This window comes from Podarcis vaucheri, assembly GCF_965113315.1.
Source record: "Podarcis vaucheri genome assembly, chromosome: 18".
Classification (NCBI taxonomy): domain Eukaryota; kingdom Metazoa; phylum Chordata; class Lepidosauria; order Squamata; family Lacertidae; genus Podarcis; species Podarcis vaucheri.
In genome coordinates, this window is record NC_138756.1 from 5,063,661 (window position 1) to 5,080,167 (window position 16,507).

The following is a 16,507-nucleotide window of genomic DNA, read 5'->3' on the forward strand; positions in this document are numbered from 1 at the left end:
TCTGCCCGATTTCAGGCGGGCAGCGTTCCCAGTCCTAACTGGAGATGATGGGCGCTGAACCTGGGAACTTCAGCATGCAAAGACTGCGCTCTACCACGGAACTGCGGTCCTCCTGTAAGTGTAAGGTTCTAGTCCAGGGGTCTGCAACCTAAGACCCACGAGCCGCCCCCAAACCGAGCTGTGCTGCACTAAACCGGTGCAGGGGAGTCGCTTCCGCAGCGCCGAAAATTGCGTCTGCACAGATGTTGGAAATCACAGGATCCGGCCCACAGTGGGATCACTGCGGGACCGATCCGGCCCCGGCAAGATAAACCTTGCTGACCCTTGTTCTAGTCCTCATGGTTCTGAGTGGAGCTGGCATATACAGGAAACTGCCTTAAAGTAAGTCAGATCATTGTCCCATTGGGCTCTCTAAAGTGGTGGCTAGAACAGTAGGGCCGTCCCGAAGTTCCAGGAATTGGACATTCTCAGCCCTGCCAGCATATGCCAGATGCCTGACCCCGGGACCTTTTGCATGCAAAACAGATGCTCTGTCGCTGACCTACGCCGGTCCTCGGCCCCCCTTCCTCTTGCTGAACACCTGCTCAAAGGGGTTTTGGAGGGCTCGCTGCAACCGAGCAAGCAATTCCTTCCAGGTCTGATATGCAAAGGAAGTTAATGTCCCCCAGTTGCCAAAGAGCTGCAATGCTCACGGCGTAAAGATTTGCTGGAAGAAGAAGGGAGTCTTTCATAAGGCAGCTCTCTTCACGCTGGGGTTACAGTGCTAATTTTGCATGGCAATTTTGCGTTTTCTTCTTTCTCTCCCCCAAAGTTGTTCAAACATGGGGGGGGGACAGCCTACCCTGTTTCAACAGGGGGAGGGAAATCAGGAGGGTCTTCCTGGAGCAACAGAAGGGTTATAGCCAACCAAGCTCTACTCGCGAGTAGACCCACCGAAATGAACAGGCCTAAGTAAATTGCATCCATTAATTTCAATGGGTCACCTCTGACTTACGCTGGAGAGGTCTACTCTGAAAATGAGTACAAACAGTGTCAATCAGTTATCACTTGTGATGCATCTCTGGATCCATCATTCTGATTTTGCTCTCCTCTTAAATTTATGCCTCAAATCTCCCAGCTCAGGTGGGAATACAGCTGTTGGGTTGCTGGAATAACAATTGGAACCAGGCTTTCAATGATTACTGAGGTTAGGCAAAACTAAACAGAAAGTTGGCTGTGCTAGACATCCACTGGGCTTTGTTACAAAGCTGCTTTCGAGATACAGAGAGAGTTGAGCTCGGAATTCGGAGACGATATTTTCATCTTCTCTCCCCTCTACCCCCAAATTCTGGCACTGCTCCGGCTTGTGATCTTAACTGCCCCGTTCTTCCCCTTGAGTGTAGGGTTGGTTTCCCCACCCCAATACAAAAATAAATAAAACAACGCTTCCATTAATTCGGATGAGACCTTTTTTTGGGACTGCAAACCTGCAGAGCTCCAGATCGGGACCACGGCAGGGCGGAGGGAGAGGGGCAAAGTTTTCCTACTTTGCAAATCGGGGTTTCTTAAATTAGCCAAGGGGTACCTGTAACTAAGTACAGTCATACCTCAGGTTACAGACGCTTCAGGTTGTGTTTTTTGGGTTGCGGACCGCCGAAACCCGGAAGTACCGGAACGGGTTATTTCTGGGTTTCGGCGGCCGCGCATGCGCAGAAGTGCCAAATCGCAACCCGCATGTGTGCAGGCGTGCCACTGCGGGTTGCGAACGTGCATCCCGCACAGATCACGTTTGTAACCCAAGTGTCCGCTGTACGCTATTAAGGTCACAAGCAGCCTAGGCTCGCTGTCTTTTATCCTCCAAAACCAACTCTAGATAGAGGCCACGGGGTTCCTCTTCTAACTGCGAGGTTTGGGGTGGTGCATTTTGGGGCCTCATCTCTCTTCTTTCCCCCACCCTCGCAAGCTTCCACAGACCTTCACAGCATAGTGGGCACACCCAGGCCTTAGAGCCTTTTTATTAGAGCACCGCTTTCGTGAGTAATCAAGTCCAAGCAACTTGCTAAACAGCCCATCAGCAACCCCTGGATTAATGTTCTTCCAACACACCAGACATTCCAAAGAAAGCTGGGGGTGGCGTGGGGGGTGGGAGACGGTACTAAAAAGCAAACGGCAAGCTTGGGGCAGCAACGGAAAATTAGTAACGAAAGCAAGTCGCTGCATTAAAGGGGGGACAAATTCAAAAGAAGGGAAATAATGATTGTAACAAAATAAAATAATAATAATAATAATAATCTCTCTAGTTATACAAAAAAGTATAAATCAAGTACTTCCAGAGTCCTCGTAGTCTGTTTTACCTACCTTCCGCGCATCGGCTAACTTTATAAGACTTTCTTACGAGAGTGCTAGGGTCGCATGGTGCGGCGGAGGCCAGACCTCACTCCTGGTGGGTTTCTAAGGCATTCCTCCAATGCGCTGCCTCCTCAAAAGAACGAGACACTAACTCACTTGATGCCCCCACCATCTGGGCCTTTCTCAAAGACAGCCCTCGTCAGCAGGGGGACGGTGCCGTCGCATGGCAGGAGACTCTCCCGTCCTGGCCAGGAGATGTCGGAATTCGAACTCAGGGCTCTTCAGAACAGTTTCCGTTTCCTCCTCGGCCTCTTGGTTTTGCACTGCAGCGATAAATGCAGATCTCTGCGGGTTGCCTTTCGGCTAGGTCGACTATTTTCTGTGGCACGGGCAAACGGTTTGGAGAGCTCCAACGCATTATTCTGGAGCGACTCCGAGTTGTGTTTTCCTTTCTACAGGGCAGAACTGGCGTCCTGTTGTTTTTAAACTGAAGCACCTACCATATTTTTCGCTCTATAGGACGCACCGGACCATAGGACGGGGAGAACAGGGGGGAAAAATTCTCCCCCTCTCTGCTCAGCGCCCCTTCAGCGAAGCGGCAGGAGAAACGGAGCCCCTTCCATTTCTCCTCCCGCTTTGCTGAAGGGGCACTGCGCAGAGAGGGAAAACTGTGCAGCGCCTCTCCAGCGAAGCCTGGAGAGCAAGAGGGGTCAGTGCGCACTGATCCCTCTAGCTCTCCTGGCTTCAGGCAGCTATCCGCAAGCCTTCCGAGCGCAGCAGGAACTCCTGAAGCCCCCAGAGCGAGGCCTTAGAAGCCTCCGCAGAGCAGCGGGGTGAAGGCACCCTGCTGCCCTGCTGAGGCTTTGCGCAGCTAACCCCAAGCTAGAACCGCGAGACGGAGCGCTCCCTCTCCCTGTTTTGGCTTTGGGCTTAGCCGCTCAGCCTGCATTTGCTCTATAGGACGCACACACATTTCCCCTTAATTTTTGGAGGGGAAAAAGTGCGTCCTATAGAGCGAAAAATACGGCAAATTGCTTAGCTTCAGAATATGCAGAATAACTCATCCTTAGTGTTTTCCCTGAGGCTTTTCTCAACCTCTGCGCCCAACTCACCCGCCTTTTGCTCTGATCAGGGAGAAGACTTCTTCTCAATGCCTAAAAGCGGCTGCCCTCGCGTGCCGACTCTGGCTCTTTCAACTGCCTGTAACCATGTGACGGTTCTTCAGCTAAAACTTTCCAGAAACCCACTGCAGAGTCAGACCTGGCCTCACCTACCCAACTTCTTCCCCCCTTTTTTCCTGTTTGCATTCTGAGCCAACCCCCCCTCCCCCAGCCAGTACCAAAAAAGAGTAAAGTCCAGCCCCGGTCCAAACTAATGTTTTATAAAAATAAAAGCAGAGTGTAGAGTTTCTTTGGCTGTACTGCTATTCCAGAGGATGGCCCTGTTCACTCACCCCTCTAAGAGCTCCGAGAGGAAGACACGGTGTGCGTGTGCATGTGTGAACGCCCGTCCTTCCTTAGAGGGGCAGGGAAACAGGCGAGGAGACAGGGGACTTCCTCCTGTCCGAGCAAAGCAGGGGAGGCAGAAGAACCACAGCTCCTACTTGTCTGGACCGCATCGTCTGCGCAGGAGGACCCCTCGGAGGGGTTTCATGGCCTTTCCATCACAATCCAGCCCAACCTGTGCAAATCCAGGGGTGTCTGTCTGCATGTGTGCGTTGCATGAGAGACAGAGGACGCAGCAGGTTTTGCAGCGATTGGAGCGAGGTCAGAACTTTGGAGAGAGCTCCGAAAAAAGCCTTCGCCCACCTCCAACTCACTTGTCCTGCGCCTCCTTCCTCCCCCCACCCCCCCGTGGTTTCCCGAAGGCCGCCAGGAATAGGGGAGCGTGCCCAGAGCTGCGTGGAGCGTGGCCGAGAAAGAGAGGGGTGCCGAGCATGCGGGAAAGGTCACAGGTTGGGCTGTATTTGTGAATCCGCTTGAGACCAGCCAGTACTCACCTTCTGCGGCTGCTTTCACGCGGCCTTAAAAGATGACTGTCCAGGCCTCAAGAATTGGGCCCCTTCACTGAGTTGCCATGTACCAAATGCAAAGTGGCTTTACTTGTTGTTGTTTTGTTTGTTTTTAACCCTTTAGGTACCATAGACTTTGCATACATCTGTTCGATGTCACTGGCTTATTCTATGCGCGGAAAGGGGGGGGTGCAAGCTTGCAACTCTTTAAGAGTTCTAAATCACAAAGACAACCTTTTCTCCCCTTAAATGTGTTTTCAACAGAGTCAAAAGCTCTGGAGGGGTGGGGCGGGGGCTCTCTCTTCATCCCGCCCTCAGTGTTTCCCTACAAATCTGTCCCGTGCACTTTGCACGCCCGTGAAAGTCCTCTGAATGGGTTAGCGCTTCCCAAAAGTACTGAAACGAAATTATTGTTGTTATTATTATTATTTCTAAGGGAACCAATCGCCCAGCAAGAGCAAAGCCCAAATCTGTCACTTTTACTGTTGGGTTAGAAATGGCAACATACCCTCCAATAATCACTGATTTGGTTTCCTTTTTGAAAAATTATTTTTCAGGTCCCTCCCAGCCAATTTTCTTTTCGTTCCACTAGATTTTCCTCCGGGTGTTCTACAGTCTATTGTCTCTGGTACTTGAAGAGTTAAAGGCAGAATTCTTTCGCAAGATCAAAAAATAATACTTTACCTTTAGTTTAATGGATTTTTTTTTAAACAAAAAACGGGTTTTTGATGCTCGGGAACGAACGCCACCCTGGCAGAGTAGCACGGAAAATGGCGCAGCGGGATGTGCTGGCATGCGGGGGGAGGATGGTTGGGGGGGTGGGTAGGGAAAGGAAATATTGCCCAAACCATGCACGCTTGCGTGTGAAAAGCTGAGACGGAGGAGAATCGCAGGCAGGGGGCGAGGGAAAGAAAGAGAAGCATGAAATCAGAGAGAGAGAGAGAGACAGAATAAGAAAAAGGTGTATCCGTATTGAAGCTTTATCCTGGCTTCTCATAAGGCCAGAGGCTTTAGCATCAAACCACAACTCCGGGAAGGTTTTCTTGGGAAATCCAGCACAGGCCTGGCGTTTGGTACAGTGGTTTCCAAAGTGGGGGGTGGGATTATCCAGTGGGGTGCGGATTGGCAAGGGGGCAGCAGTAAGGCACCGGAGAATACCAGACTTTGAAAAGCTGGCATCCCTGGATCAAGATATTTGGAGACAACAAAGGTAAAGGGTAAAGGGACCCCTGACAGTTAAGTCCAGTCGAGGACGACTCTGGGGTGCTCATCTCGCTTTACAGGCCGAGGGAGCCGGTGTTTGTCCGCAGGCAGTTTTTCCCGGTCATGTGGCCAGCAGGACTAAACCGCTTCTGGCGAACCAGAGCAGCGCACGGAAACGCCGTTTACCTTCCTGCCGGAGTGGTACCTATTTATCTACTTGCACTTTGACGTGCTTTCGAACTGCTAGGTTGGCAGGAGCAGGGACCGAGCAACGGGAGCTCACCCCGTCGTGGGGATTCGAACCGCCGACCTTCTGATCGGCAAGCCCAGGAGGCTCAGTGGTTTAGACCACAGCGCCACCCGCAACTTCAAAGGGCTGTCATATGGAAGATGGAGCAAGCTATAGTTTTCTCCAATGGCTTCAAGTTACAAGAAAGGAGATTTCAGCTAAACGTTAGGAAGAACTTTCTGAAGGTAAGAGCTGTTCGACTCCCATGGGAGGCCGTGGACTCTCCTTCCTCAGAGTTTTTTAAGCAGAGGTTGGATGGCCACCTTCCATGGATGCTACAGTTGAGATTCCTTCATTGCAGGGGGTTGGACTAGATGTCCCGCAGGGTCCCTTCCCCCTCTACAGTTCTACTTTTGCTGAATTAACTGAACAGAATCGTTTCAACTCGATTCCAAATAAATGTGCCTAAATAGCTGCTCCTGGTTTCAATTTTGTTACCTCCCTTTGCGGGTCGTGCAAACAGCTATTCTGAACAATGCTTTCTAATGGGTAGCGGGGAGCTGGGGATGAATTAGGAACAAATTCAGTTATTGCTGTTCTGCCAGTGGGGCAGAGTGGCAGAACTACGAAGGAAGACAGGGGGTGCATGCAAGGACATTTCACAGAATTGTAGAATTGGATGGGGGGCCCCCTGGGGTCATCCAGTCTAACCCCCTGAATTCTTTGGGGGAAGTGATGCACTTTATACACATGGTGGGAAGACAGGTTTGGTATTTCCCCCCCACTCTAGCGTCAGGGCTGGCATTGCTAGCACCTGCCCAAGCCCCCGAACCTAGGAGCTTCTTCAAGCAGGGCAGGTGGTATGTGGTCTGGCACCAGTTCCCATCATCCCCAGCCACACTGGGTAGGGCTGATGGGAAACTGAGTCCAACAACATCTGGAGGGTGCCACGTTGGGGAAGACTAACCTTGGCGAACCTTACTAAAAAGGAACCACAAGGAAAATGCAATGCACCTTGCTGTGAGCGTCGGGTGACGACACTGGCACTGGCCAATAGGCTGAAAAGCAATCAGTAGCAGCGAATGAATTTGCTTTCGCCTGGGTTAGCCTGAATGACAGAATACCACAGTGTCCATATTTTCAGAGCTCACTCTCTGCACACCAAGGAAGGAAAAAACAAAGAGTTGCAGTTAATGATACTAATTCTCAAGAGTAGACATTGAATCCAATGTTAGCAATGCTCAGAGCAGATCCCATTGATATTCATAGGTCCATCAATGGACCTAAGGTATGATATTCATACCGTAGGTTCATTAATAGCAACACTGTCTGGAAAAAAAACAAGTTGACGGATAGCTCAGTCAGTAGAGCACGAGACGCTTAATCTCAGGGTTGTGGGTTCGAGTGCCACATTGGGCAAAAGTTTCCTGAATTGCAGGGGGTTAGACTAGATGACCCTTGGGGTCCCTCCCAACTCTACAATTCTGTGATTCTATGACACTCTTAATTTAACTTAGGCTGCATTCACAGTGCACATTTAAAGCAGTTTAATTCCATTTTAGTAATCCCAATTTAAACAGCCATGGATTCCCCCAAATAATCCCGGGAGAGCTGTACAGGTTACGTAAACTTCAGAATGCGTGCGCAGCAAACCGGGAAGTATTTTACCAGATTTTGCCGTGCGCGCATGCGCAGAGGCAACAGACTGCGCATGCGCAGAAGCGGTCCTCAGGTTGCAGAAACCTCGGGTTCCGACCGGACCTCTGGAACGGATCCTGTCCACAACCGGAGGTACCACTTTAGTTTGTTAAGGGTCCTGAGAGTGGTTAGGGGGCCTCCTCTTCTCCTTGTGAAGCTGCTGTTCCCATAATTCCCTGCGAAGAGGCACTGGCTTTTAAACCATTCTGGGAATTGCAGCTCTGTGAGGTCTCTTGACAACTCTTGGCACCCTTAGAAAACTACAACTCCCAGGATTCTTGGGGGGAAGAAGCCATGCTTGTTTGAAGAGGTATCGCAGTGCCTTCGATGTAGGACGTAAACTTTTGCAGGGAGGGAGGATCTAAGCACCACGGTGGACACAGCCCCTGCGGATACGCCCAGAAAAGAGAAAGGAAGGGAGAAATAAAATCTACAAGGCTCTGGTTCCCCATGCGTTTGAACAGGCATGCCAGCTAGAGAAGGAAGAAAAGGAGGAAAGGGTCTTGCCATGATGTTAAGACTGCGGAGAGGGAGCTGTATGGAGTTCGGGGGGGGGGGACGACTGCATGGGGGTGGGTAAAGGATAGACACAAAAAGCCTGTCCCAAGCTGGGAGGTCTGAGCGCCGAAGGATGCCACCGGGATCAGGGAAGAATTGAACTCGTTCCTCCAACAGCCAGCCAGGAAACAAAAAGAATTGGTTTCACCACGTTACAAGACCACGTTACAAAGCCCCGCTCCTCTTCTTATCCCCACCCCCCCAACCCAAAACCAGGTCTTCAAGCCAGGAAGCAAATCCTCTCTGAACTAATTAATGAGAGAAAGGAAGGAAGGAAGGAAGGAAGGAGAGAGAGAGAGAGAGAGAGAGAAAGAAAGAAAGAAAGAGAGAGAGAGAGAGAGAAATGGTGATATCCCTGCACCCCATCACGAAAACCTAGGTGCTTTTCACACACAAAATAACCAAAATGTGGTGAGAGGGTCTCTCCAAGGGCACATGCAAGGAAGCTTGAAGCAAGCCCAGAACCATCGCCAACTTCTTCCCTGGTTCCTGAGCTCCCAAAGGATTTCCAGGGACGCCTCTCCTAAGTTGTGATGGGGAGGGGTCTTTTAAGGAGGCAAGCACTGAGTCGAAAGGTTAACCGCGGTCCCACACTGCTTCTTCTACTGATGCTTGTTTCATTTCTCAAAACCAAACCAAACCAACAAACAATAGCACTACAAGACGAAGACCCATTTTCGGGTCATCTCCACAATCGACACATTTCCTCCGTTAGCAGCGAAACAGCATGCCTGCGGAAAACCACCAAAGAGGACCTCTTTTCCCGCGCCCTTTGTTTCGCACACGACAGATATGAGAACCAAACATTTAACAGGAAGGCAACAGAACCACCATCACCACTGCCACGAGTGCGCGAGGCCTCTGAAAAACTTTGGGTGAGATTATTTGGATGGCTGTTGTCCTCGCTGTGGGGCAGATATATAACTGTGGAGGATGCAAAAATATAAATGATGTGTGGAGGGGGGGAGGGATTTTGCAAGGTTTTACCATGGATCAGATGACTCCAAGCAAGGCATCTTCTAAATCCGTCTATGTAGGTATCTCTCTCTCTCTCTCTCTCTCTCTCTATCTATCTATCATCTATCTATCATCTATCTATCTATCATCTATCTATCTATCATCTCTATCTATCTATCTATCATCTATCTATCTATCTATCATCTATCTATCTATCTATCTATCTATCTATCTATCTATCTATCATCTATCTATCATATCTATCATCTATCTATCTATCATCTATCTATCTATCTATCTATCTATCTATCTATCTAGCCCCATTTCTCTCTCCCTCTATCATATCTATCATCTATCTCTCTATAATCCATTCATCCATCCATCCATCCATCCATCTATCCATCCAACTAACCAACCAACCTCATCTCTTTTTCTCTATCCTATCTATCCATCCATCCATTATTAACTACTGCGTATTTTCAGTTTTGCTAAAAATGTAACTTAACTAGATTCCCCCCTAGATTTTCAATTAACTACCATCTACTGGACCCAAACACCATTCTTCCACAACACACACCTTTTACTATAGCCTTGTTGTATTTCTAAGACATAGGTTTTATACACAAAAGAAAGGGAGGAAAACCAAAGCAGAAATGAACTTTCTTTCCTGTTGTTCGCCAGCAAACTCCACGGTTTCTGGGGAGAGGCAACAGCCACTATTTGTTATCACCTGAGCACTGTTTTGGCTGAAGAGCTTTTGCGCCATTACTCAGGGCACATCTGCACCTCAGCTTAATGTGAATTAGGGTACCCTTTGTGCACCCATCAATCCCACCCCCATTCGTACAACATCCACCGGAAAGAGCTGTCACCCCAAACCTTCTCCCTGCTAAAATCCAGAGCTTCCTAATTCTCAGAAAATCCAAAAGGGACATCTCTTCAGCTTTAAAATAGCTTTTCTTGGCTTTCTGCAAACACCTTTCTCCAATTTTTCCTAGCATCTAGGTGCTTTTGATGCGGAGCAGCTTCTATAGGTTTGTTGGGAACAGCAGAGAACAGGAGAATGGAGGTGGAATCTTCAGGTTAAAATTATATCTGGATATAAGCAGCTCAGGAAAATGCAAAAGGTAAAGGACCCCTGGACAGTTAGGTCCAGTCAAAGGCGACTATGGGGTTGCGGCGCTCATCTCACTTTCAGGTGGAGGGAGCCGGCGTTTGTCCACAGACAGCTTTCTGGGTCATGTGGCCAGAAGCACTAAACTGCTTCTGGCGCAACAGAACGCCGTGATGAAAACCAGAGCGCATGGAAACATAGTTTACCTTCCCGCCGGAGTGGTACCTATTTATCTACTTGCACTGGCGTGCTTTCGAACTGCTAGGTTGGCAGGAGCTGGGACGGAGCCACGGAAGCTCACCCCGTCGCGGGGATTCGAACCGCTGACCTTCTGATCGGCAAGCTCAAGAGGCTCAGTGGTTTAGACCACAGTGCTACCTGCATCCCTAGCTCAGCTTTAACTGCCAGGGGACAAATTGGCTAACATAAAATGTGGAGTATAAACTATACCTTCCCTGGAGACAAGTCCAGCTAAATCCTATAAACCTGTTTCATCATATGTGAGGGAACGTTCCCTCAAAGTTATTTATCGACTTATTAAATTTATAGACCACCTTTCATCCTCAGACTGCAGAGTGTTTTACTGTATTAAAACACAAAAAACAGCATAATGACAAATGAAGCAACAACCCATATAAGGTCATTGATGGTTTAATTAGTCAAGGGCCTGCTCTTGGTTGGCGCCTAAAGATATGTTGTGAAGGCGCCCAGTGAGCCTCCCTGGGGACAGCATTCCACAAAAGGGGAGCCACAGCAGAAAAGGCCCTGTTCTGCATAGATGGCATCACACAACTGTGCAGGTATCTCTGATGACATCGCAATCGACACATGATTCCTGGAATGGTAGTGAACTCTTGAGGGGCATTCTATTATCTTTGGTGGGAATGCCCTCTGGTTTCATTATTCTGGCCCCAAGTACTCAAAGAAATTTCTGAAATAATCAAATTATTAGTGTCATTACTGAGTACGTGGACGGACGACATGAAAGCTGCATGAATCCAGGGGGGTGGAGCATCCAGGACATTTTTATGTCCTCTGGTGGGACTTCATTTTCTACGCTTTGGACTTTAATGCTCAGCATTCACCATCCATGCCACCTGAGTAAATATGGATGTTTGGATCTGTATTGGTGCATCACTAGTTCTGTTTTTTATTATTTATAGCTTGCTTGCTTGCTTTGTATGATATAATCGTCAGTTTGCATTTCGTAGCGCAGGAAGTATTGAGCTGATGTGTAGAGATCTTTCCTATTCTACTTAATTCAAGAGGGTTCTGGAAGCTTCTCTGCGTGAAAGAAACAAGCAGAAGGTTCCTGATGTTTGGGTTATTCCTTCCGAGAAGCTGAGTGCCGCTGGCTTAAACTGGTCCTGTTATCTCTTTCTGTCAAGGTCATGCTGACTATAAAAGTAAGGCCAGAAGGTTTCACGTTCATTTTCTATCTCTCTTCCTTCTGGTGTGGTGTTCCATATAGAGAAGGCATGGCCAAACTTGCCCTCCAGCTGTTTTGGGACTACAATTCCCATCATCCCTGACCACTGGTCCTGTTAGCTAGGGATGATGGGAGTTGCAGTCCCAAAACAGCTGGAGGGCCAAGTTTGGCTATGCCTGGTATAGAGTGGTAAGATTTAGACTTATTATAAGTTACTGTAAGTTTAAGTTAAGTCTGCTGCAACTGGTTTTCTTATGGACAGTACCAATACTGACTATATATTGGATTTGTGACCATTATGCTCATTTGCCTTTAGTAAAGCTCTGCTGGATGAAATATTATTTGCCTCTGGTCTATTTTTGGGGAATCCTGCAACATGTTTAAGTTGTTACTCTGCTAACTACACACTGGAATCTGCTCTGGATCAATACTGAGTAGAATTCAATGGCAGTAATACCCTGCTACCACACTTTTGGGTTGTTAGCAGCATTAATAAAGATTAAAAAGGGGGGGGGGGTGGAGGAAGAAAGAGAAAGCCCTGCTTCCCACCCAAACACAAAACGAGCTGGATTTTCACTCAAAGAGCACAGAGATACCGTATTTTTCGCTCTGTAGGACACATTTTTCCCCTCCAAAAACTAAGGGGAAATGTGTGTGCGTCCTATGGAGTGAATGCAGGCTCCTTGGCTTCAGCGATAGCAACGTGAAGCCTCCAAAGCGCAGAGGGAGCGCTCCCACCGCGCTCCGGAGGCTACGTATTGCTTTCGCTGAAGCCCGGAGAGCGAGAGGGGTCGGTGCGCACAGACCCCTCTCGCTATCCGGGCTTCAAAGATAGCTGCCTGAAGCCTCCAGAGCGCAGTGTGAGTTCCTGCTGCGTTCCAGAGGCTTCAGGTTCCTTTCGCTGAAGCCAGGAGAGTCTTGCTGTCCCGGCTTCAGCAAAAGGAACCCGAAGCCTGCGGAGCACAGCGGGAACTCGCGCTGCGCTCCGAAGGCTTCAGGGATCTTTGAGGCTGGCGGTGGGGGAAAACAGCGCTCCCCCCCACTGCCAGCCCCACAAGCTCGGGGGGGGCAGCACAGTTGAACGCACCTTGTTTTAGAGGGGGAGAACAAGAGAAAAAAATTCTCCCCCTCTTTGCGCAGCGCCCCTTCAGCCAAGCGGGAGGAGAAATGGAAGGGCTCCGTTTTTCCTGCCGCTTCGCTGAAGGGGCGCTGAGCAGAGAGGGGGAGAATTTTTTTCTCTTGTTCTCCCCCTCTAAAACAAGGTGCGTCCTATAGAACGAAAAATACGGTGATTTTGCATCCTCCACAGGCATAACCCATAGGAGAAGAGCAGCTACGTTTCCGGTTTCACGCTGTGCAGAAGCCACGATGCGCAGGGGCAAGGGTAGAGTCAAGGTGTGGAAGTCAGGGAGAAAACAGAAACGAAGAGCCGTCCAAATCAAGCCAAGGAAGAGACAACTGAGGCAACAGGAAGCTTGGGGAGAAAAATCGACTCTACAAGGCTGTTAGAGGGGAGGCAGAGTTACCTAGTGGCGACATAAGGCAGGATTCCTTGAGAGGAGGAGAACCCTCTGCAACAACTGCTTTCCGCTCCAACCCAAAGGAACCCTACGCCGTCCACGGCTACTCTGAAGCCCTGGCCAAGTTTTTGTGGGTTGGTTTTTTTATTTAAAAAATGGTAAAGATAAGAGAAGACAGGGAGACACAGAGAACAGCCTGCCACAGCCAATCATGCGGTTGGAAAAATAGAAAATAAAAAGTGAGAGGGAGAGAGAGAGAGAGAGAGAGAGAGAAAGAAAGGAGGGTTTGTGTGTGTTATGTTTGTGCCTGTGTGTGTGAAAACCACCTCGTCCGTTGTTGTTTCTTAAAAAATAATAAAAGCAAAGATCCGTGAGAAGCCCAGGTTGCGGTGCTGCCAGCCCGGGATCGTAGCCATCCCCAGTGGTGGGGGAGAGGTGGGTGGAGGGGAGGGGGGAAACAACAGCGAAGGGAGACAATCCATTAAACTAAAACCACCACCAGATTGCATCCTGGTGTCACCATTAATCCCAGTGCCCTCGGCCACTCAGGGGCTAGGGTGGCCGAAAGGCTGCCTTTGTCCTAAAGGCTAGAAAGCGTCGTGGATCGTGGGCAAGGGATCGGGCCGGCGGGGCAGTGGGGTTTGAGAAAGGAGCGCTGGCTCCGGCCATTTTCCTTCCCCTTCATCAGTGCTCTGTTGCTTTCTTCTGCACAACAAGCCCCGTGTGGCTGTCAATGTGCTCCTCTCGGTGGCTGCGTTCCCTAGGGGCCAATTCCCCACGTTGCGTTCGAGCTTCGGCGCAGCGGAAAAGCCACTCCCAGAGCTACAGCCGGACAGAGGTTTTGCGCTGTTTCCGTATAACCGGCGAACTCTTCTTCTCCTTTCCTGCGAGCGAGCGAGCGAATACGCTCTTCGTCCGGCTACGGACGGCTTTTACGCTGTGCGAGAGCTCAAGATACGAACTTGGCAACTAGGCGGAAGCCACGGAAATGGAACAAACCGCTGTGGGAATGCAGCCGAAGAGGGGGGCGGCTCGGCCCGCGCCACAGATGCTTTGAGTTCGAAACACACTTGGAAGGAGCCGGGTTGGCAAAAGCGCGGGTGCAGGGACATTCTCGCCAAACAGGCACAAGGCACCCGATATGGGACAACAGCAACTCTCACACCCTACCCCTTGTGGGCCACTAAGAGGCCACACATCCATTCATTCCAAGCCATCCACCCTGCCCATCAGCTATAGGTGGCTCTCTTGCCACTTAAAAGTTTGGCAACAAACTGGAATTTGAAAGAAACGTCTCAGAACCTAAAGGAAGCAGGCAGCGGACCTCTGGTTTGGGGACAAACAGAAGAAGTGCAATGTTCCCTTGGTGCAGAGGGAGGTGGGAGACAGGTATCATCAGCTCCTTCAAGAGGCACCTGTGCATAGCTGTCAACTTACAGATTTGAAAATAAGGGACCAGCAGCCAAAATAAGGGATTTTCCAGGCACAGGTATGTTCGACTTCTGAGCCCCTCCGAGCCAAAGGCAGAAAGCCCAGCTAGCAGCCAAACGAAGCCTCAAGCGGTGGTTCCCACAGCGCAGCAACCCGGCAAAGGGGATGCAGCAAGGGAAACCACCGTCACCTCTCCGCTGGGAAGCGCTGAGCAAAGGCGAGTCCCCAGGCAATGCGGCCGATTTGATCGGCACAAGGCATGCAAGCTCCACCCCCCAGTCGTTCTTAGACTCCTTATTGGGTGAGCAACGCAGCCAAGCAACATGGTTGGAGCCTCCCTCCTCCCTGGCTGGCAGGGAGGGAGGGAGAGGAGCTGCTTCCTTTGAAACCCGGGAAATTTAAGGGACATCATCAATAAGGGGAAACGGCGCAGGGATAAGGGACTTTCCCGCCAAATACGGGACGGTTGACAGCTATGCACCCGTGGCCTCTGCAAACGAGGGTTTAAATGCAGACACCTGTGCGGACAGAGGACCAGGACGGGCTGCCCACCTGCCTACACTTCCACACAACACGCATGATCACCAGCTGGTTTGGACCGAACGGAGCCCAGAGAGCAAAACAGACCCTCGGATTAAGTGCCAGGGGGTGAGACCAGGAGAAAGGACCGAATCGAGGCGCGCAGCTTCCCGTGCCCGCCCTCCGGCGCCCCCTTCCCCCCGAGCTCACCATCCCGTGACCACCATCCGCACCTCCTCCCAGACAAGGGATTCCCCCCACCCCCATTGGCGGAGAATTTTGGGGAAAGGAAAAAAAAGACACCTACTAGCCTGCAGGGTTCGCTCCCTGACCTCCGGGGTTTCTGCCCCAATGCCCAAGGCCGAGCGAGCAGCCAGTTTGAAGACATACTCTGTGTTGGGCTTCAGGTCTCTCACGGTGAACGAGGTCACAGGGTCAAAGGTCCTCGTCTGCAGAAGGGGGGCAGCGGGGAGATGAGAAGGGGGTGGGGTGGGGAAACGGGGAGACAAACCGAAGTGTCAAAAGTGTGAACAGGCACAGGAGGCAAACCCCTTTCCCTGTAATGAACGTTCAGCTCTTGCGAATGCGCTGTTTGTGTTGCTCCCGAACTACAACTCCCATGAGCCTCAGCAGCGTGGAAGGGGGTCAGCCCTGGAAAGGGGGTCAGCTCTTCCTCCGCAGAGGTTTTATAAGCAGAGGTTCGGTGGCCACCAGCCTGGGATTCTTTAGCTGCGACTCATGCATTGCCAGGGGTTGGACTAGATGAGGTTTAGGGGTCCCCTTCAAACCGTACAATTAAACGATTTCATGAGAAGCATGGCCGGTGGTGATGGGAGTTGCAATTCAGCAGCATCTGAGGGGGGGCGGGGGTGGTCTGAGGGGGAGCTACACTTAAAAACAACAACTATATTAAACATTTTTGAATATACAAACGAAACAAACAGGATACAGTGGTACCTCGGGTTAAGTACTTAATTCGTTCCGGAGGTCCGTTCTTAACCTGAAACTGCTCTTAACCTGAAGCACCACTTTAGCTAATGGGGGCTGCCGCACCGCCAGAGCACAATTTCAGTTCTTATCCTGAAGCAAAGTTCTTAACCTGAAGCACTATTTCTGGGTTAGTGGAGTCTGTAACCTGAAGCATATGTAACCCGAGGTACCACTGTAGATGCAAGGAGGTAGCTTAGGACAGCTCGATAACAACACACACAAATTATCTTAATACTCCCTTTCTCTTTTACATTTTTTACAGGTTTTTGAGACGGAGCGATTCATATATTATGGGCCTTTTTGAGTTATTAGTTTTTACTGGATTTACACACCAGGAGCTCAAAGCAGCATTTACGTGGTGACCCCATGGTCTTCATTTAATCCCCACAGCAACAACCCTGTGAGGTAGGTCAGGCTGAGAGCTGTGACTGGCCCACGGTCACACCTGGCTTCATGGCTGAGCGGAGATTCGAACCCAGCTCTCCCAGGTCTAGCCCAGCACTCCAACCACTACACCTTT

The 16,507-nt window shown here is 50.1% G+C and overlaps 1 protein-coding gene and 1 long non-coding RNA gene across 21 annotated transcripts in view; one reads left to right on the plus strand and one right to left on the minus strand.

Moving 5' to 3' along the window:
• The window catches only part of LOC309523075, a 219,728-nt gene that overhangs the window by 75,912 nt on the left and 127,309 nt on the right, over nt 1-16,507 (plus strand). The gene's annotated exons all lie outside the window — the stretch shown is intronic.
• Nucleotides 1-16,507, minus strand: part of PTPRS (protein tyrosine phosphatase receptor type S) — a 305,222-nt gene that overhangs the window by 72,854 nt on the left and 215,861 nt on the right. For all 20 annotated transcript variants that reach the window (XM_082206217.1, XM_082206214.1, XM_082206218.1 and 17 more), the window contains one exon: nt 15,305-15,446. In XM_082206217.1, coding sequence (XP_082062343.1) covers nt 15,305-15,446 — 142 coding nt within the window. The remainder of the gene's footprint in view (nt 1-15,304; nt 15,447-16,507) is intronic.